The following is a 22,027-nucleotide window of genomic DNA, read 5'->3' on the forward strand; positions in this document are numbered from 1 at the left end:
TTTATCAAATATCAGTTTCGCTCAATCAACGATATCAGATCATCACCGGGTATCGGCCATGTATGATAATTATGATAGAATGCGTGCAATGCACATGTCAATCATCAACAAGAAAGCACATTATCATAAGTACCTCAACGGGATATGCCAACAATGTATCACATCACAATACCAACAGTGGGTATGCCAACATATATCAATAACTCAAGTACCAACAATAGGTACGCCAATGATGTATCAAAGTACAAATACCAACAACGGGTATGTCAATCCTATCCGAATCAGGACAACAAGCGACATTCTTTATCTACCAACTATATATGGCATTAAGCCAAGACAATTAAACAATCAAACATATATGACGGGGTGACTAGTCCCAACACACATCAGGGCCCAACCTAAGGTAATATCCGTCCCAACTTCACACCCGAAGGTTCACATGCTGTCTCCAACATCATAATCTAAATATGTGATTCACTATACTAAGTCTCACCAAAGGTAAACCATAACCTACCTGGACTGCCGAACCGCAACACCAACAAGTCACTCTATCGCCTTGCCCTTCCTCTGAAGCTCAGAACCAAAGTAGTCTAAGCATAATCGAATTCTAAATTATAAATCATGAATAATGACACTAATATTGCTATGATATAAATTAGGTCCATTTTAACCCTAAAAATTGGGGAAACGGGCCCACAAGGGCGAAATAGAAAATTCATGGGTAAAATACCAAATTGAATCCTAGGTAATCATAACCCAATCATTAATTGTTGATTTAGCTAAAGAATTATCCCCAAATTTGATTTCTAGTAAAACCCCCAAATTGAGTATGAACCCTAATTCTCCAAATCTGAAATTCAACGTTAAAAGTGGAAAATATATGATTACTAAGCTTAGATTCATCAAATTTTATCATCAACATCATCAATTTATCATATAGGACCCTAAGATAAAATCTCCCAAATTCCTTCTTCAAATTCCAATTCTAAGGGACTTTAAAAGGGAAGAGGAATTCTAAGATAGTTGTGATTAAGGGATTGTAAAGGATTGGACAAAGTTTACCTCCAAGAGTTTCTTCAAATTATCTCCAAGAATAGTTTCTCTAAGCTCCGATATCGAGATATGAAATAATGAGGGTCTAAGACTTATTTAAGACACATTTAATAAACTGTCACTACCCGTGACCGCTACGGCGGAGAGAGTGTCGTTGCAACGGCGCCACTACGGCGGCTTGGCTACCGTCACAGTGGTATGGCCTCTATTACCCATCACCGCCCCAGCGGTCATCACACCGCCACAGCGGTGCCGCCATTGCGGGCACCAGATTTCCCGAATTTCTCTAAATCTTCAATCTGATTTTTGGGTTATTCCCAAGGCCACTTGCTCACAATCCGACCACCTAAAATAGTATAAACATACGCTACGAATGCACTCGTGGTCTCAAAATTTCCAACGGCGGTCTCGTTGAACGAGTCAACAACAGGTGTCTACTTCCCATTTCCCATCCAAAGTCCCGAAATGCACCGAAATGCATTGGGAACCGAAACAATCATACATACAAGTTATAAAAATTCATTCAGACCTCTCAGAGTTGACAAAACTCCGTAAAAGGTCCTTTTTCCTAAAAGTCAACCTCGGGTCAAGAGTAGGTCAATCAATGCTCGAAAGTGGTGAAAGTGCCAAAAGAGCTATAACGACCAAACGGGTTGTTACAGTCTATTACCCTTACTTATGTTCTGAACTTCCTTTTACTACCTCATAACTTCCCCCCTTATAGGTTTGTGGCTACCTGATGTTTCTTGAGAACTCATTTCTGCCTATTACTGTGGTATCCTTTTTTCTGGCGGTCTTCTCACTCCAACGAGTGGTTAGGCTCCTTCCTCAAGTCATCTTTTCCCATACGAGGGGCGAATCTTTCATTTTATCGCCATTCTTACTAACTGAGCTCGATATGCGGCACTCACATCCTATTTCGCGGAATCACTATATTTCTAAAGCCTTCTGCATTTTTGCGCATGTTCTCGCTGTTCCCCAGGTTGAGGTATTATCTATAGTGATATGGGACTCATTTTTCTACTTCCAGCATAGCTTATCTAACTCCCCACTCATCGTTCTTGCCATAAGTTCCCCTCGTGTTAATGGCCGAAAAAAACTTCGCCGCCGAGTTACCTTCCCCTCTTTACCTACTAATCTGTGGCCGAGCGTATCCCTCGAGAAGGTGACGATCCCATACGTTGGTGTGTACTTCTTTCTTGTCATGACATTCTTTGTATGACTCTCTGTTCATACTAAGCATTTCTAAGTGTATCATTGACTTGCGGTTCCTTTACCTTGCTTGCTAGCGCTAATCCCTTAAATCACTTCTTTTCAATTGTTTGTACCTTCACGGCCTCCGCTCTTTGAGTGCATCATTGCCCAACCTTTGTTTCTCTACCATTTTCTGTTTATGATGATACTATCATGCATATCTATGTATCCTTCTCCTTTTCTGCTTTACATTTCTATGACCTTTTCCGTATCGTCCTTTCCTACTTAAGGCTTATCGGGTGAAAACCGATTTGTTAGACTTTTATGGCTTAGAATAAACCATTATTCCTACTTTGAAATTCTGACATCCTTCTGATATGTCGCGAGGCATATGCGTGCCCTCACATTGTACTTAACCATGCTTGATATCATGTGCACTATGATACGTATTCATAACATTGTTTGTTGTGAATGATTTACAAGAGTCTTTCTTCACCATTTATCAATATACCTCCTTACGTCTAATCATCTGTCTCATTTCCTTGGAGTGAATCCCTTACACATGATAGTCTCCTTATCTCCGCATTCTGACGGGAATACTGACTCAGGTTATTCTTCAGGGCTAGTGTCCTTCTCGCTTCTTTCGTAGACGAACATTCTCTTGTAGTGTTTATCACACTTAACTGATTTGCTTCATTACCAATCATAAGCTCAGTCTACGTCATAGCCTGCTTACATAGCCATCCTTTCGTAAGGCAAGTAGGACTGCGGTGTTCATGTCGTCTTCCTTGATAACTTTTGTTTACTTCCATTATGATTCTTCGGCATTGTCGCTTTTTAACTGTTCTCTTCTGTAGGTCTTCTTAGTCCCTTATACTTATTTGACTTGGTTGCAACTTGAATCATGGGTTAGCATTCTTCCTCCTAATTATTTGTGAAACTTTCTCGATATATTCTCAGTGGCCTCACTTCCTCTTACTCCAGTTCATTTTGTCCTCCTAATGTTGTCTTAATCACCTGACTTGCATTTAGATACATCGTCCCTTCTAAGGTGCTTTAAAGTTCGTGCTAACCCATCGTCAAAGTTGCCTACTTGATAAGCCTTTACTCACATAAATGCACCACATATTCCACCATAAATAACTAAGCCCTACTTCTAACTTTCTTTCGTTTAGGAATTTGGTACAATGTAAGTCTGGTCCCTTAACTCCATTTCCCTGATGGGAGGGGTGTAGCGGTAGGGTGTTATACTGCCTTGACTAGCGACATCCTGCATATTATCCCCTTGCTGCCTAGTACCACGGTTCCGTCACTTTTGTTGTGACCTCTTCTCCCCTTTAAATCACTATAATCTCCATCTGCCTCATACTAAATGACATTCTAGCTCTCAAAACATATACCAGCAGTTTCAATGGAGGGGTTAATACATACTTGTACTCACCCTATCTTGGTCATGTTCCTGCAAAGCTCGATCAGATGCATTGTGAAGTGGAACCTTTTTATTTTCCTTAATTACTCTCCTCCTCTTGGCTTGATCATCTTTTTCCTCCTATACAGATCCCATACATACACTAGCGATCCTTGATTAAAAATTCCCAAAACTGAGAACAGTCCGATATTTTGTAATACTAACGTATGTAGTGGTCCCATCATAATGCTGGACTAGATGAAAAATCGGACATACTAACTCTCCTAATGCTTTTTCTCATATCCTTCTCATCGGCCCTGCTGGTAGGGCTAGAGCTTCCTTGACGGTTATCTCATAGGGGTCCTTAGACAGATCATTTATGATAGAGATCATAATTTCAGGAGGGTTTGACTTAATCGTATACTTATATTTCCCTCCATCTCTTCTATCACCCTCTGACCCGTATTGGCGGTTGACGTTCCTAACATCTACTCTTGGAGCCGACCCCACATTCCGATTTAACTGAAACCCTTCTTTTGTTGGCGTAGTTGCAATTCTAATGAGAGGATAGAATCGCAACGAACTTTCCTATGTTGTTGTCTCTATCGCCCGATCTAGATTATGAAGAAAAGAGGTATTTCCTAAATACCTTGCAGCCTCTTGTTTAGAAGTATGGCGCGCTTCATACCCCTAAACAAGACTCTATAGACACGGTTCATAGACATCCCTAGGGCTAACCTGCTCTGATACCACTTTGTCACACCCCGACGAGAGGCATGACGGGCTCCCGACCCTTACGCCGGATACCACCTAGCTTGACGTAATATAGTCTTAGTACAACTATTACGAATGTAATTATTTCATACACATGCAAGAGCACCTGCATACAGAAATGTCCCAACATAGACATTACATATACATCTTTGTGCATAACCATGTACATAAGCTAGCCGATGAGGCCACAACATGAACATCGTTAAAATATCATATAACCAATCAAACTACCACAAGTGCATCATAAGTATTTTGAAATCATGCATGACTCTGATACCCACTACACTGTCTATGAGCCTCTATGAGTACGTACATCTATCGTATACGTAACATGCAGACTCAATAAATACCCAACTAGCAAGCCGGCATAGTGTTACTTGCTGACGTCCCGCTGAAGCTGGCGATCCTACCGAGAAGGTCTTTCTGCTCTGCTTCCCAGGACCTGTAGCACGAAATGCAGCGCCCCGTGAAATGGGAAGGTCAGTATGGACAAAAGTATTGAGTACGTAAGGCAGAGAAGTAATGACATAAGTAAGACACAATATAACATAAATGAGGATAGGAGAAACCTGAACATTTGCAAATCGTACGAGATGCAATGCATGATAAAATCATTTTTCTTAAGCAAGTATAATATACGTAACATATATATATATATATATATATATATATATATATATATATATATATATATATAGAGAGAGAGAGAGAGATATATATATATAAATATAACGTACCCGGCCCTAACGGGACTCAGTGTGAAGCGTACCCAGCCCTTACGGGACTCAGTGTGTATATCATCATCATCATATCATATCATATCCTCCCACGTTCGGGGCATCCCGCGTCTGGGGAAACATCATCATATCATAATGTACCCACCCCTAATGGGACTTGGTGTGAAACGTACCCGGCCGACTATAGCATGGCTCGGTGTAGTAGAATAGTGCATACATGTATATATAAATGCATGAGGAGTCACACAATGATATCGGGCCTTTTCGGAGTGACGTAAGGTCGTTATACCTCCGAATTAATTATGGGACTCATTTCGAGGCCAAGGAATGACTCAGATGACAATAATCAACAATAATGTTGTAGGAATCTTTCGTGAAATATACGGACGTTATAACTAGGAGTCAATAAATGTCGTAACCTCGGACCTGTACTTAATATACATATATTCGTTAGAAAATCCGTAGAAAAATGGAATTTTCATAAAACATATATATTCCAATAAATACATATTTTTCATTAAATTTAGGAAATTATGGATAACTCGAGTGAATCTATCATGCACACTAGTGGGCTCCAAGATTCGTGCCAAAGATATGGGAACAAAGACCTTACATACCTTAGCTTCCAAGCCATGGCCCGAAAGAATTTTCCATCCGACATTGGTCCTTCTTTCGCACCTATACTTGGATATGTGATCTGGGTTAATCTCCGTTTTGCTTGCATTGTCAACAATTAGGTATTTTTTTCCCAATTATCCCGAAGTTACAGAAGTTCGAACATCATTTCCTCTGTTATTGTGACGTCCCAAATCACGATAATAGCAATAGCAACAATGACAACAATTAGCAACAATCCAACCAACACCAACAATAATTAATCTGAATCCATATTCATGCAAACCTATCAACAACACTTATTACCATCCATCAACAATACCCATTTTAGATTATTTCGGGTTTCCACCAATTCAACTTAATACGGGCGACATCTAGCAAGACCCAATACAGATTTATATAAATCTTTAATAATAGAGAAGGGATCTTACCTTAAGTGGGCTTGCATGCGTGTACTACCACTCAGGCTCGAGGTTTTCTCCCTCTCCACAGTGATACGATGACGAGAATAGAAATCTACGAATCTATGTGCACCTTCCGAGCTTGGATTGATGTGTGTGTGTGTGTGTTTTTTTTTACTGGTTTTGGCTAAAATTGATGTAATATGATTAGAAGGGTGATTGCATGTGTGGAGAGGATTATAGAGGTTTAGGTGTGGAGAAAAATGAGGTTTGGGTCCTTTTTATACGGTCCAAAGTAGGGTCGGGCTCATTGGGCCAATTTTTGGGCTTATTTCTATAACTTTCGCCCAGGTCGTCGAGCTTCTGGCAGTTCGTCTTGAAATGCACGTTACTTCTACTCCGAGGTTGTATCAACGAACGGTTTGTTACGTTGGAAACTAGACTCAATGAACTTCAATTTGGATAGTAATCCATTCCATAACTCCTCATATTCTATGAGATATACCTTACTCAAGGTGGACCGAAAATCCCATCCGATATACTTCCAAGTTTTTCCCAAAGCTTTAGACAACTAACTTTCTTCAATGTGCTTAACCTCGGAGACTTTAGATATTCTCTTAATACTTGTTAGAAGTCTTTCTTAGCCTTATAAGATTTCTATAGCCTCTCCGGGCTCACGTTAATTTACTTACGACACTAGCGATACGAGATTTTCAAGGTGTAACGTCTTTTCCTTTTTCATCCGCTTGACTCCCAATCCTTCCGGTACTTGTTACTTACGAACTTAAACACTGATACTCATGGAAACATACTCTCCAATAAGATTCTCTAACCCCATGACAGTCATGGGGTTAGAGACCTGCAAGCTTATGACGTTACCATTCCGCAAGCTACCTTGTTACAAGTACGAAACGTCCTTAGCTTTTGGGGGAGACAAGGTGTAACACCTTTATGAGGATCTCTGATATATTTTCCTGACTCCTTTTGCTTCTTCAAATGATGGAGATTTTCTGTTGTCGATTGGTCATGCAAAGAAACATGAATATATACTGACAAAATTTTCATTTCTGAGCGGACTGGCTTGACAATATTCTTTGTGGCCTTTGAAAACTATGTGAATCACCTCCTTGTTGTGTTTCATCTCTTTGAGTTCCTGGGCTCCCCCTTTCTCCTACCTCCTCGGCTGCAGTATTATCAGGAGAAATACTTGCGATGGGTAAGCAGTATTATCAGGAGAAACACCTGTGATAGGTAAGTGTGAAATTATAGGGTTCAATATTTTAGAACCATCTCCTTCTAGCGTAGCTTCATAATACAAGGAGACTTCATCAAATATGACATTCCGTGAAACGACAAAGTGATGAGTTTTTGGGTCCATGCACTTCTAAAAGTTTTTCCTTTCGTCATATCCAACAAAGATGCATTTCCTTGCGTTGGCATCCAACTTGCTCAATTGAGAATCCAAGATATGAACATAACATATAGATCCTAAAACTCTTAGATGCTTAACACTTGACTTTCTCCAAACATCAATTCACAGTGTGACTTCATGTTGTTCGGAGAAAGTAACATATGGTTAATCACATATATATGCTACACATTTCATTTCTTCATCCCATAGGGCCCTAGTAAAAGTTTTGGCATGAAGCAATTCTTACATGTCTCTGTTAAGTGTCGAATCTTTCTTTCAGCAACCCCATTTTGTTGTGGCATATCAGCACATTTGATTTCTCTTTTGTCGGGATCGATCGATTATACTTATCGGGTACGCGTTATTTAATTATTCATGCTACACTTTCTGCATTTTTTGCGCAGATATTGATCCTTGTGGTAGCGGTGTCCATGAGCAGATTTAGGGCTTGGCTTGAGAATATTCAAAGTGAGCTACTTGATAGTTTGCAGCGCAGTGGACTACTTTCCTATTTACTTCTGTTCTATTTTTATTTGGACAATTTATTCAGTACGAGACTTATGTCTTTTATTCAATTAGATTCTCTTGACTCATCTAGTTCTTGGGAATTTTCATGTTTTTTCAGTACTGTTGACTTCATGATGTCTATTTTATGACTATTCGACTAATGCTTAATTATTACTAGTTCTTAATAATGAAAATTAGTTTATGTTGTATTGGTATGCCTATTGGGTTGGTATATATGTGGCATTGTAGCTGTTAGGTAAATTGGGTCGTGACAATTTGAATTCCACCGATGTTACCTGGTAGAGTTTAAAAGGAAAACTTTTGAATTTCGTTAATGGTACCTGGTCGAAGAAAAAAGGAAAATGTTTTAATTTCACGTATTAATACCTGATTGAGTAAAAGGAAAATATTTTTGTGTTACTTGGTTGAAAATAAAAGTTTCATTAATCGACTGTGTTTTTTTGAAAAGTTACCATATAATAGAACAGACATGAAGATTTATCCGAAAAGGGTTTGCGGTTGTTTTGGCGAGGATTTGTTTAATGAGTTCGGTAACCTAATTTTTAATAAGGGTAATTAGGTAATTTTAGTTTTTAATGAAATGGTTGGGGGTATTTATGTAATTTAACTTTCAAGTTAGGGTGTGCATGCTTTTAATAAAATATTGATTGATAAATATATATGCAGTTGTTATTTGTTTTAATAAATCTATAATTCCTTCACTTTCAAGTTTTCAACGAATTCTTTTGTTCTTATGAGTACTTTGAAGTAAAATATTCAGGATTTGCTGCCCAGCAAATTTTGAAGGTTTTAATTTATTATATCCTGTGAAGTTTGTTGCTAATATCAATATCAATCGTTCATACCGTAGGAAAATTAATATCTTTGTAACGATCCATTTAGTCATTTTGAGCTTTCTGCCTTATTTTTCTTAAAATACATTTTTCATAGTTTCATTTTGATATTGATAACTAAAGGGGATGGGTGACACGGTTCTCGAGGCAGTCGGGTGGGTTTGGATTGGTTTTGGTGAAATTAGAAGTTTCTAAGTTGAGAAAATGAAGATGTTTGACCAATGTTAACATCGGGGGTAAATGCATCTTTTTTGAAGTTTCGTCGATTCCATTAGGTCCGAAATGTGATTTTTGACTAAATCGAGTAGTTGGTTCGGTCTCCCGAGGCGTTTGAGTGTGAGTTGGGTTGTTGGATGAGAAACTAGTAATTTGGAGAATTGAAGTTGACCTCAGTCAACAGAGGGTCAAGACAATATCTATGGGGAATTCCGAGTGTGCGAGCAAGTTCATAGCATGTGATATGATGACTGAAATGCATATTTGGTTTATGTCCAGGAGGTTTCGGATGAGTTACGGGTGTTGAATCGAAGATCGGGGGACACTAGAAAAATCAGGTGCCACGTATCTGGTTTCCTCCTACGTGATCGCGTAGGAGGTGTTGCGTTCACAAGGGTTATGAGGGCCAGGGATGGCGATTGTGGGCTGGGATTTGCGTTCGCGTAGAAGGGATGGGGACTAGGTTTGGTTACGTTGTCTCATTGCGTTCGCGATCGCGATGGGTTAGGCTGGGGTAGACCGTGTTTGCGAGCGGAGTCTCACGATCACGAAGATTAATCAAACCCTGACAGAATATAATCCGAGTTCGAACCTCATTCTTTCTAAATCTATTTTGGGAGCTAAAGAGCTTAGATTTGGATTATTTCAAGTGCATTCTTCAATATTTGACTTGGGGGTAAGATTCTAACCTTCATCTAAGTATTTCCCCATTTTCCATCCATCATTTAGTGATTCCTTCCATGCTTTGAACTTAGAATCAAGGATTTTTCATGGAAATGAGTTAGTGAGAATTATCAAATTGAAGGTCCAATTGAGATTATATTTCAATGATTTTCTGAGTTCTTATTATTTAAACTATGATAAGATGAATTTATGTTTGATATTATAGTTTTTACCTTTAGCTCGGTATTGGATTTTGGGTTGACTTTTTGGACCTGAAACATTAATATAGCAATATGGGTGTCTTTGAATTCTTATTCTTACGTAGATGGGTTGGGCCGGTGTAGACTGCGTTCACGAGTGGAGTCTCACGATCCCGAAGAGTAACCAGACCTAGACAAAATATAATCCTAGTTCGAACCTCATTCTTTCAAATTAATTTTGGGAGCTAGAGAGCTCGGATTTGGATGATTTCAAGTGCATTCTTCAAGATTCAACTTGGGGGTAAGATTCTAACTTTCCTCTAAGTTTTTCCCCATTTTCCATCCATCATTTAGTGATTCCATCCATGCTTTGAACCTAGAATCAAGGGTTTTCCATGGACATGAATTAGTGAGAATTATCAAACTGAAGGTCCAATTGTGATTAGATTTCAATGATTTCCGGAGTTCTTATTATTTAAACTATAGGTAAGGTGAATTTATGTTGAAATTATAGTTAATACCTTCGGCTCGGTATTGGGTTTTGGGTTGACTTTTTGGACCAGAAACATTAATATAGCAATATGGGTGTCTTTGAATTCGTATTCTTACTTAGATACCGCATTTGAACAAAGTGAGCTTGTTAGGTAGCTCAAAGAAAGGGCAAGTCCGCGGAGTGACTCTCGGGCTTCGGATCCCAGGCAAGTTGAGACTTATTCAACTCTTTATGAAGTGTGTGTGTTGGCTAATTCAATTAAGAGGCGTAATGGGAAATTGGGTGTCCCACACTTGTGAGGTGACGAGCACTTGTGAGGGTACTGGTGTATTTGTATGGGTAATTAATGAAAAATGGAATATTCTTGTGACAGGGATATATGTTGAGCCTAAGGGCATTGGAGGTAGTGTTAAATCTACTGGTTTGGTATGGTTATTGATTACGTGGGCTTATGATAGCCATGTTTGACTTATACTTCTGAATATTTATTCATTATGCATTCATCACTTCATATATCGTCCAATTAATGAAAAAAAGGAACTATATTTGATATTGAACTGATATTATGCAATTTGCATAGTGTACGCATCTCTATTTCAAACATCTGTGATATTATTGGCATGGTATTGATGCATCATAAGGGATGGTCCGTAGAGACCCGATTGGATATGGTACATGGTTGGAGTGATGATGACATGATAGTCTATTGGCTTATACCCAATGTGATTTGGAGGACCTGGCATACCGAGTAAGTATAAGATATGATAGCCTATTGGCTTATACCCGACGTGATCTGGAGGATCTGGCATTCCAGATGAGTATATGGACCTCATGAGTCCTCTATGAGTTACGTGAAACCTGCTACGTGAGCGTGTGTATACTGGTGGATATTGGTCATTACATTGTATATCATATCATTCATACTTGACTATAATATCTTACTGAATTTTTATATGAATATTTGGGAAGGAACAAACTTATGACTTGATTGAATTTTAGATTTCCTAATCTCAAATGCTTAAGTGCTTATAAACTGTGAAACTTAATACTAACGAAGCAAGGAGGTGAGTATCAAAAGAACCAACCCTCGTCATCGCTTCAGTTTATGATCGGTCAATGATGTTGCTGGACTCACGTGCTTCCTGTACTCATTCTACACTTGCTGCACCTTTTTTTGTGCAGGTTCGGATTCGAGTTCGAGTCAAGGGTGAGATCCAGTCGATCGTTGAGGCGTGCTTTGTAGTTTACGGTGAACTGTTGGCTATTCCGCAGCACTAGACTCCATTCCTATCTTTATTTTCTGTCTTTATCATTTCGAACAGTATATGTAGTGTTTTCAAACTTATACTCTGGATTAATAGCTCTTGTACTTATGACATCCAGGTTTTGGGTAAATGTGTGACTTAGACTTACTTTATGTTATTATTATGAGACTTAATATGGGTTGTTTCCTTCTAAATTATGCTTTTAACCTAGGTTGTGAGACTTAGCTATTATTTGGGATTCGAATCGTGACAATTTTAAAGAAAGTGTTTGATACACCTTAAAGCCATACATATATGATAAGAAATTAGATTTTTCATCTCAATGTATAGTCAAGTTTTACTTTTTACTAAAGAAGGAATAACTACTCCTATTATTCTAATTTATGTGGCACTGTATGAATTATGAGAGTCAACTTCTTAAATTTGACTGTATATTCGGACGTCGATGCTTTAAGTTTTTTGAAATAAAATCCATATATTTGGAACTACGTAAATAATATTATAAATCGCAATAATTAACGACTCAAAATATTTAAAAAAAACATATAAAAATATTGCGATAAATAATATTCATTTAATTCTCAAAATCTGAAAGGTGTCATAATTTAGTCCTAAGAACTTGACAAAGCTACTTTTCCATTACCTTTTGTGATATAATTTGGTCCAAGAACTTTTTCATTCACGGGTATGCCTTGGTCTAAGGAAAGATAAAACTTAGGAATGTTCCTACAACTAGATCTGTGGATTATCACAAAAGGTCTTCATAAAATAATGAGACTTTTTTACTCTAGAACAAACTTTTAGAAAGAATTACAAAAGAAAGCCATCAAAAGAGGCACCCCTCACATGCGTTTATCTGATCCAACTTTATTTAGTGATGATTTTTAGTGTCAATCTCTGATCTTTAGATTCTAATCAATGTAATGGTTGGTTAAAGAATTAATTTTCTATTCAACTTTAGGAGAATGTTATGAAAGTTGAAGGACTTTAAAACAACTTTCAAGAATGAAGTCCATATTTTGTAACTTTCCTCCTTATTTTTATATGAACAAGAACAATATACGAGAACAAGATGCACGTAAATGGAATCCCACATGGTATTGCTGAAGGAAGTGGTGGATATTCATAGTTGAGATACATCTGCTCTTAATAAGAAATTTAGAATTTGAAAATGGATGACCTCTAATTCAGTCAGAAGCATTTTATCTTGAGTTTACTTATGTGAATTCGAATTAGCCAGACTAATAAGCTTCAAATATCCGCTAGTTCAATCGAGAAAAAGAAAACCTCACCACATAAAACATCTTTTAAGTCTGTCAAAGTTTACACCTGCAAGAATGATTTATTAAGATGATTAATTTACTTATTTACTCAGCTTATTTAATTCCGTACATTATATTCCTATTGTGTTTCAAATAAATACTCCTTTTACTACAAAGCTTAATTTATTCCAGGAAAATGTCATTTTTTTTTCTATAGTTTACCAACTCAAACAATGGAAGACCATATATATTACATATATAGTGCTTTCCACTAAATTTAAGGAGTACATCTTTTTACCTTAATTAATTGCGTATTATTTGTATCTGTACAAGTCTCAAAACTCACACTACATGATATACACAAAATCCTTTAAGATTTGAGCATGAGATGAGACTCAAATTTCAATTAGAGGTTATCAGAAGATAAGCTCAATGACCAAAGTATCTCACTTGGGCACAACAATTTAAATAAAGTAAGAGTTTTAATATGAAATCACAGATTAAAAGTATTTTGACCAATTTGACTTCTGAAAAATAAAGTAATTTATACTACAAAACTGAGGTCTACTACACACTACTCTATCCAAAAGGCAAAAGGGAGCGACATAATTATATATCAAAAAGATAATGGTAAAAAATACGCTTGAAAAGTATTTTTTCTGCGAGCTTTCTACTTGAATTATCAGGTGTTTATGTTTTCTATTTGAACTATCACCAACTATTTATCAAAACATACATCAACTAGTATCTGATGGTGCGTGGTGTACACTCTCTTTTTTTGTTTAAAAATTATGCCAAATGGCTCTCCACATGGATAATTAAAGGAATTAAATGAAAAATTAAAAAGAATTAAGAGATAATGGTCAAAAACACACCTGAAGCATCATTTTTGCGAGTTTGTTACCTGAACTATCAGATGTTTGTATTTTCTACCTGAACTATCATCAACTATTTATCTAAACATACCTTAAAGGTAATGAGTCAACTGTCATTTGGACGAAATTTTATGGGCAAATTAAGATGTGAAGGCCTTTTGGAGATTGTACCCAAACACTTGGTTTAATGAGCTTAGAGGTGTGTTTTGATAAATAGTTGGTGATAGTTCAGTAGGAAACTCACAAAAAAATAATACATAAGGTATGTTTTTTACCATTATCTCTATTTTAAATAGTTCATGCATTGATTGGATCTCATCATATACCAAATCTAAAGCGACACAAATATAATTATACTGACAGGTTCATATGCTTTTCTTGAAATTATAAAAATTACAAATGAGTAAAGAGAAAACTTTCAAGTGACAAAGGTCTTGTTTCTAGTATTAAAAAATAAATATAGCAATACTTAAGGATGTGGCCTAACAGCTAAGTAAAAATTATAAGTAATTGAAATTTGAATTCAACAGAGACGAAAAACGTTAATTAATTGGTGGACAAAATTACCAGTTATATACATATATCATCATATTGCTCTAATACGAATTTTAAGTACAACATGTTGTATACATGATAACTACAATGTAAGTCTTTTAAAGTGTAATTTAGACCAATGTCCATGGGATTTTCAAAGTAATGGAGTAAATCTTGATATATTTTCTAGTAAATAAGGATCAAATATTAGTTGGTTTTAACTGGACCATGATCAATTACAAAGTCAAACCCTTAAAAAAAAAATCTCTGTTCATAAAAGAAAAAGTGAACCTCAATAAACGTAACTCGTCTCGTGATCACTCATTCACTCCACATGCGAGCTATGCTTTTATTTTAGTGATGAAAAGAGTCATACGTTTCGGCTTTGAGTGCTTCTTGAAAGTTAGAATATTACCATGATGAAAGAGATATCCCAGAACAAATAAAAGAAGGAATTTAACTTTTATATATATAGTAATAGTGTAAAGAGATATACTATTAAAACTACTTGTTTATAATAAATAAGATCAGTACCCTGAAAAATATGATCCGTATAACTTGTCAAACTGTGATACTGGAAAAATTCTTTATATTATTATTATATTACAAGTATAATCCATTTGGTAATAAAGAAAATAAAGTAAATGACATTCTATAACAATTTAAAATACATGCGCTGATAATACAAATTAAGATCAATTACACTGCCATTCAATTACCAGTTAATCAACGGGTCAGTTAAACCCGGTATATATATTTTCCCCACACACACATATCACGTATTAAATTTTGAACTCATACAACAACAACATACCCAGTATAATCCCATAAGTGGGTCTGGGAAGAGTAGATTGTACGCAGATCTTACCCCTACCTTGGCAGGTAGAGAGGCTGTTTCTAATAGACCCTCGGCTCAAGTCAAGCAAACGCAACATCAGGATAGTAAGAAAACTAAAGCAGAAGAGACAACAAGTAGTAATAGAAACTAAGAATAAGAAACATACGAATACTAAAATAAACATACAAAAAATGACGGAAATAATATTGATCCTACCAGAAAGTATAATACTACTACTCATACTACTAGCCTTCTATCCTAATCCTCGATCTACACACCCTCCTCACTACTAGAAAGTATTGAAATGACAACAACTCTTTGGCAAAAAAATAATATTATTGGCAAAATTCAATATTTGGCAACAACTTAGTTTTATTGTTGGCATATATGATGAAACTTTTAAAAATGAACTTTTTTTTGTTGCTAAACAATTTAATTTTGTTGCCATATATTGACTATTGTTGCAAAAAGTACTGTTGCAATAACAGCCGAAGGGAAAAGTTTACGCAACAACAAAAAAATGTTGTTGCCAAAAGTACTTTTTATAACAATAGTCAATACTATGGCAACAAAAAAATTTGTTGGCACATGTCTTTTTTCTTGTAGTGCTTATCTAGGGTCATGTCCTCGGTAAGCTGAAGACTTGAACTCATAATCTCAAAAATTAAAAATTTAATCCCATTCCATTAAGTTTAAATCCCTGTATTTGTTGTCACTGTATAAGCTAAATCATAAAGAAACACCCATGTGCACATGCAACCACAACATACACACACAAACTAAGAAGAGAAGGGAGACATATTCTTGTTTCTTCTTTCTTAACAAAATATTTATCCTTGATGGTTTCTCCCATTGGTGGTGAAGAGATGATTTTTACATTGCAAGATTCCCAAAGGGCAATGCCTGCACCTTTCTTGACAAAAACATATAACCTAGTGGATGATCCAAGTAGTGATCACATTGTTTCATGGGGTGAATATCAAACCACTTTTATTGTGTGGAGACCTCCTGAGTTTGCTATGGATCTTCTTCCCAACTACTTTAAACACAACAATTTCTCCAGCTTTGTTAGGCAGCTCAATACTTATGTAAGTATATCTTGTTTTTTTTTTTTTGTTTTTTTGTTTTTTTTTGTTTTTTTTTTGTGTTTTCATCTCTCAAACTTGTCAAGAATGATTTTTTCCTGGATTTAATTTCTTCGACATTATACTTTTTTGTCCATTGGGGTGTGTTATGTATGAAGGAAAATATTTTTCCAGAAAATGTTTTCCTACACTTATTTTCTGTTGTTTGGTAAGTAAACAGAAAATATTATTCCACAACACTTTACATAACCTTGACAAACACTACGGTTGTGGGGATGGAGGTTGGAGTGTAGGAAGGACACTACTTTAAAAATAGGTATTATCGACAGACAAATTATGTAGCTAAATAGCAAAATCCGTCGCTAAACCTATTTAGCGAAGGATTAGCAACTATTGTTAGAAAATTTTGTTAGCTATGAGCAATCTACTGACAGATTCGTGACGAAATCGTAGCTAATTCTAAATATTTTTTTAGTATGGGTCTATGGTGTTTGAGGTGGGCTGTATTGGGGGCAGGAAACAATTAGTATGGAATGCCACCTATGGAACTTGTTTTTTGACTTCCATTAGGGAAGTTATTTCCCCCATTTTTACGAATTTATTTTCCTAAAAAAAAAAAATTAAAAATTTTGACCAAAACTTCCGTTCCAAACACACCCTTTATCTGTTAAAAACTCTTTATGATTCAGATTAATTCTTTTCTTTGTCTCTTTTATATCATTTAATATGTATTGCTTGATGTCAAGCTAGAATTGTTTGAGAGGAGATAGATGAAACCTTTGAGAGTGTATATAATTAAGGTTTTAGTAATGATATACACGCATAGTATAAAGAGATTTTTTTTTTTTTTTTTGATAATGAAGAACTTTTTGCATTGTTAGTATATTTTAACTTGTAGAAGGTAATTTGCATTATTCAGCTTTATTAATCTCACATTTTATTTAAACATTTACTTGCTCATTCTTAGGCTAGAAAATCATTATGCTTAATTTGATCTATGTTACTGCTTGACCTCAGAAAAACTTTTATCCTTTGCTTTGGGTTACTTGACCTTAAACTGGCTAGCATTGTTTGTTACAAAGAATATATGAAAATTAGGCTTATAAAAAATTCACTTAAGAATCCCACATAACAAATAAATAAATAATACAGCCACAATCAACTCCATTATCCAAGAAAGGTTATCTCATCCACATTATACACCTTGGTTTTCCAGTTTTTCATTATGTATGGCTGGGAGAAGAGGCATATTTTCTAACAACATAATCATTCTTTGGGTTATGAGTTTTTATATGGTTTAGAAAAACAAAAAGTATCTTCTTTTTTCTTTTTTCTATTTTCTTTTTTCGTTTTTGGAGTTCAACCCAAACCTAGATTTTAATGATAGTACTGATGATGGTGACCAAAAACTTCTTCTAGCACAATGATTTATTTTCCAAATCATTTTCTTGGGCCTACAAATATCAAGGGGAAATGCAACACCTTTTGGCTGGATTTCACTTACTCAATAAGCCACTCACTATAATTCTACAAAAAAGTAGTACTTCTTCATATCTAAAAAGGTTTCCTTATTTATGGAGTATATATATCAAATTTCTATTTCTCATTTCTTATTTCTTATTTCAGGGATTTAGAAAGATAGTTCCAGATAGATGGGAGTTTGCAAATGAACATTTTAAGAAAGGGCAGAAACATTTACTTTGTGAGATTCAAAGAAGAAAGAGTACAACTCAACAATTACACCATTTGACACCCTACAATGAATACATCACAAGAAGCATCTATCACCAAGAAACACAAAGCCCTAGCAGTGTTGATCATGATATCCTTTTGACACTCACACAAGACAACCAAAGGCTAAGGAAAAGGAACATTTTACTATTATCTGAACTAGCTTACATGAAGAATCTCTACAATGACCTTATCTATTTCATTCAGAATCATGTCAAACCAGTTGAGCAAGAATCCCCTTTGCTTTTATGTAATGAAGGTCTGAATCAGAAAATCATTGATCATCATCATCATGAACAAGTAAATATTGAAGATCATGAAGGGCCAAAGAGTGATTGTGTAAAGTTGTTTGGAGTGAGTTTATGTGGGAAAAAGAGATTGAACCATGAAATTAGGATTGATCAAGAAGTATTAGAATGTTGATTAGTGAACATTTCTCTATGGATCACTAATAGTATAGATAGAACTTATTAGCTTTAGATCAACTTAGTTCTTTAGTGTGCCCGTTTGTATATTCATCACACCCTAGCCTCCCACTAAACCTCTTCAAACTATATTTTGATTTTCATTTAAGTAATTAGTAACTTATTGGTTAGTTTCTTTACTTCTACGTCAATCAACTATTTAATACTCCTTAATTATCTTGTCTCTTGTTTTGTTCTTGGTACTTCAAATTTCTAAGGACGCTAATTAATCTCGAATCGGAGGAAAATTAGTCATCTTTATCGGCACGTCACAATTCTCGCCGACTTAGGAGTTGTCTCCTTGTCCTATTATGATTTTATTTTTCTATTTCTTTTTTGTTTGTCTATTAGTCTCCAATGTATATAAATGTTCTCATTGCTGTATAAAGTAAAATAAGAAAGCCTCAACATATTTTTATATCTTCTGTTTATGTTTGCGTCACTATTAAGAGTTAATATGATATCAGAGCCTAAATCTCTTCAAACTATATTTTGATTTTTGATTTTCGTTTAATTAATTAACTTATTAGTTAGTTTCTTTACTTCCACATCGTTCAACGGTTTAATACTCCTATCTTGTCTCTTGTTTTGTTCTTGGTACTCCAAAATTCTATGGGCGCTGATTAATCTCGAATCGGAGGAAAATTCATCATCTTTATTGGCGCATCATAATCCTCATTGACTTAAGACTTGTCTCCTTATCCGACTAAAATTTTATTTCCGAATTATTTACTATTTGTCTATTAGTGTAGGACTCTGATGTATATAAATATACCTGATGCTGTGTAAAGTAAAATAAGAAAGCTTCTGCATACTTATATAGCTTCTCCCTCTGCTTGCGTCTTTGCCAAGACTTAATATGGTATCAGAGCCTAGGAATTCTTCATCGACAATGTTGTCTTCTCCAACAATTTCTTCTTCAAACTGCTTAAATCATGCGCATCACGTTACCTCAATTAACCTAATGTCTAAAACTACTTGCTTTGATAAAACACCACTTGTACCGTTTCTTCACGTGCAAAATCTTCGTGGATTCATCAATGGATCAGGAGTTTGTCCATAGCGATCCTATATATCGGAGGGTCTGACGCATCCAAGCCAAATGCCGAGTATACAAGTTGGATATAATAAGGCCAACAAATCATGAGTCTTCTGATCTCGTCTCTCTCTAAAGAGACTCTTTCGATCACTATATAGGATAAAATACATCGTAAGCAGCTTTAACGCCCTCACAGTGGCTTTATCTTCTCCAATGAATACTTGGAATTGTTTACATATGCAACTGCAAAATTTGAAATGAGATAATCTTACAAATCACAATCACAAGATTTCTGGACAAAAAAAAAAAAAAAAAACTTTTCAATAAACTTGCAGCCCCGGGACAACCACTGCACATCATAGCTTTCAACTTCCATGTTATTAAAGGACTGCAACTTGATTTTAAGGATATTGTGACGACCTTGTCTGATCGCCCTGAACCTATATCCTATTCTGAGTTTCTCAACTTCTACTGAATCATAAATTCATCCACGGACCGTCCCTATCTGCTCTCTCACACACAAATAGTTGAGGTTAGATCCATCAACAAACTTTGTGCAATGATCCTAAAGTTATGATCACACGCGGGAACAATAGTCACAATGAGGATGTGGTGTTTGTGGTTCCTATCGAGGTCACATAGGTCGTGATAGGCAAAACAAGTATTTTAGAAACTCCAATTATTCTGCATCGTCAACCTTCAGTTATCAAAAACCATGGAACTTTAGCAAAGATGGTAGGGCACGATGCCAAATTTGTAATGGCACCAATCATCTCGCCTCTACATGCTTCCAACATTACAATCACACAATAAATCCCTCTGCTCATCTGATGCATCAGGCATCAACATCGCTCACCCAAACTTTGTATCCCGACTCAGGCCCCACACACCATATTGCACCTGATTTTTCCAGTTTTCATCACACTGCAGGGAATATAGAGGTCCGAACAACTCCCAGCTAAGTAGGTAAATTTTTCTATCGTGTCTATATTCCCATAACGATGGTGGTTTTTCCAAAATCAAACTTTGTTGATCCATTACAAAATTCTTCTTTCTGTCCAAAAATTTACTCATGATAACGTCTTTTTTAATTTCATCCTAATCATTTTTTTGTTATGGATCAATAGTCCAAGACTCGGCTTCTTTCAGGTCCGAGTGGTGATGATCTGCCCCTCAGTCTCCACCTTCCTCCTCTCCTTCATCCCTTTCGACAACTAAGCTCTCATCCGCTCGTTGTCATACCTCCGGTATGCAATCCTGATGAACGAGTAATCAATCAAGAGTTACCTAGTTATAGGTTTTCTAGTTCTAGATCTAAATTAGAAAATTTATGTAGTGCTTGTCAACTTGGCAAGTCGCCTAGATTATCCCTTCCTCTTCGCACCCGCAAAGTACTGCTTTATTAAAAATTATATTTGCCGATGTTCGAGGCCCTTTTCCGTTTCTATCTGAGGCCCTTTTCCGTTTCTATCTTCTCAAATACATAGATTCCATCTTGTTTTGTGGATGATTTTTCGGTTACACTTGATGTTATATCCCATGTTTCGCAAATCTGATATTCTTAGCATTTCTCCTCAATTTCACGCTCTATTCGAACGCCAATTGCACACTAAACTTAAATTTATTCAAACTGACTGGAACAATAAATTTAGGCCCTTATCGTCTTTTTGCACACCATTATAAATTATTCATCGAAACTTTTGTACTCATACTCACGAACAATACAGAGAAATTGACCGAATAATGGCTCATGGTTCCATCCTAAGTTCTAGCACTTCGCTTTCGACACTGCCCTATACTTAATCAGTTTACTCCCACGCCTACTACAGGTAAACCATAACCTACTTGGATTGCTGAACCGCAACACTAACAAGTCATTCTTCTGCTTTGCCCTTCCTCTGAAGCTCAGAACCAAAGTAGTCTAAGCATAATCGAATTCTATATTAGAAATCATGAAGAATGATATTAATATTGCTATGATATCAACTAGGTCCATTTTAATCCTAGAAATTTAGGAAACGAGCCCACAAGGGCAAAACAGGAAATTTGGGGGCAAAATACCAAATTAAGTACTAGGTGATCAAAGCCCAACCACTAATTGTTGATTTAACACAAGAATTAGCCTGAATCTGATTTCAAGTAAAAACCCCTAAATTGGGTATAAACCCTAAGTCTCCAAATCCGAAATTCAATGTTAAAAGTGGAAGATATATGATTAATAAGCTTAGATTCATCAAATTTTAGCATTAACATCATCAATTTATCATACATGACCTTAAGGAAAAGTTTCCCAAAACCCTTCTCCAAATTCCATCTCTAAGGGAATGCTCAAGGGAAGGGAAAAATCTAAGATGATTATGATTAAGGAAGAATAAAGGATTAGGCAAGGTTTACCTCTAAGAATTTCT

The 22,027-nt window shown here is 36.0% G+C and overlaps 1 protein-coding gene across 1 annotated transcript; it reads left to right on the top strand.

Moving 5' to 3' along the window:
• Positions 1-16,068: 16,068 nt before the first annotated feature.
• On the top strand, positions 16,069-18,648 carry LOC132599652 (heat stress transcription factor B-4b-like). Its single transcript, XM_060312947.1, has 2 exons — positions 16,069-16,388; positions 18,012-18,648. The coding sequence occupies exons 1-2, from the start codon at positions 16,140-16,142 to the stop codon at positions 18,537-18,539; spliced, it is 777 nt and encodes a 258-aa protein (XP_060168930.1). The 5' UTR covers positions 16,069-16,139; the 3' UTR covers positions 18,540-18,648.
• Positions 18,649-22,027: the final 3,379 nt, after the last annotated feature.

This window comes from Lycium barbarum, chromosome 6 (genome assembly GCF_019175385.1).
Source record: "Lycium barbarum isolate Lr01 chromosome 6, ASM1917538v2, whole genome shotgun sequence".
NCBI lineage: Eukaryota > Viridiplantae > Streptophyta > Magnoliopsida > Solanales > Solanaceae > Lycium > Lycium barbarum.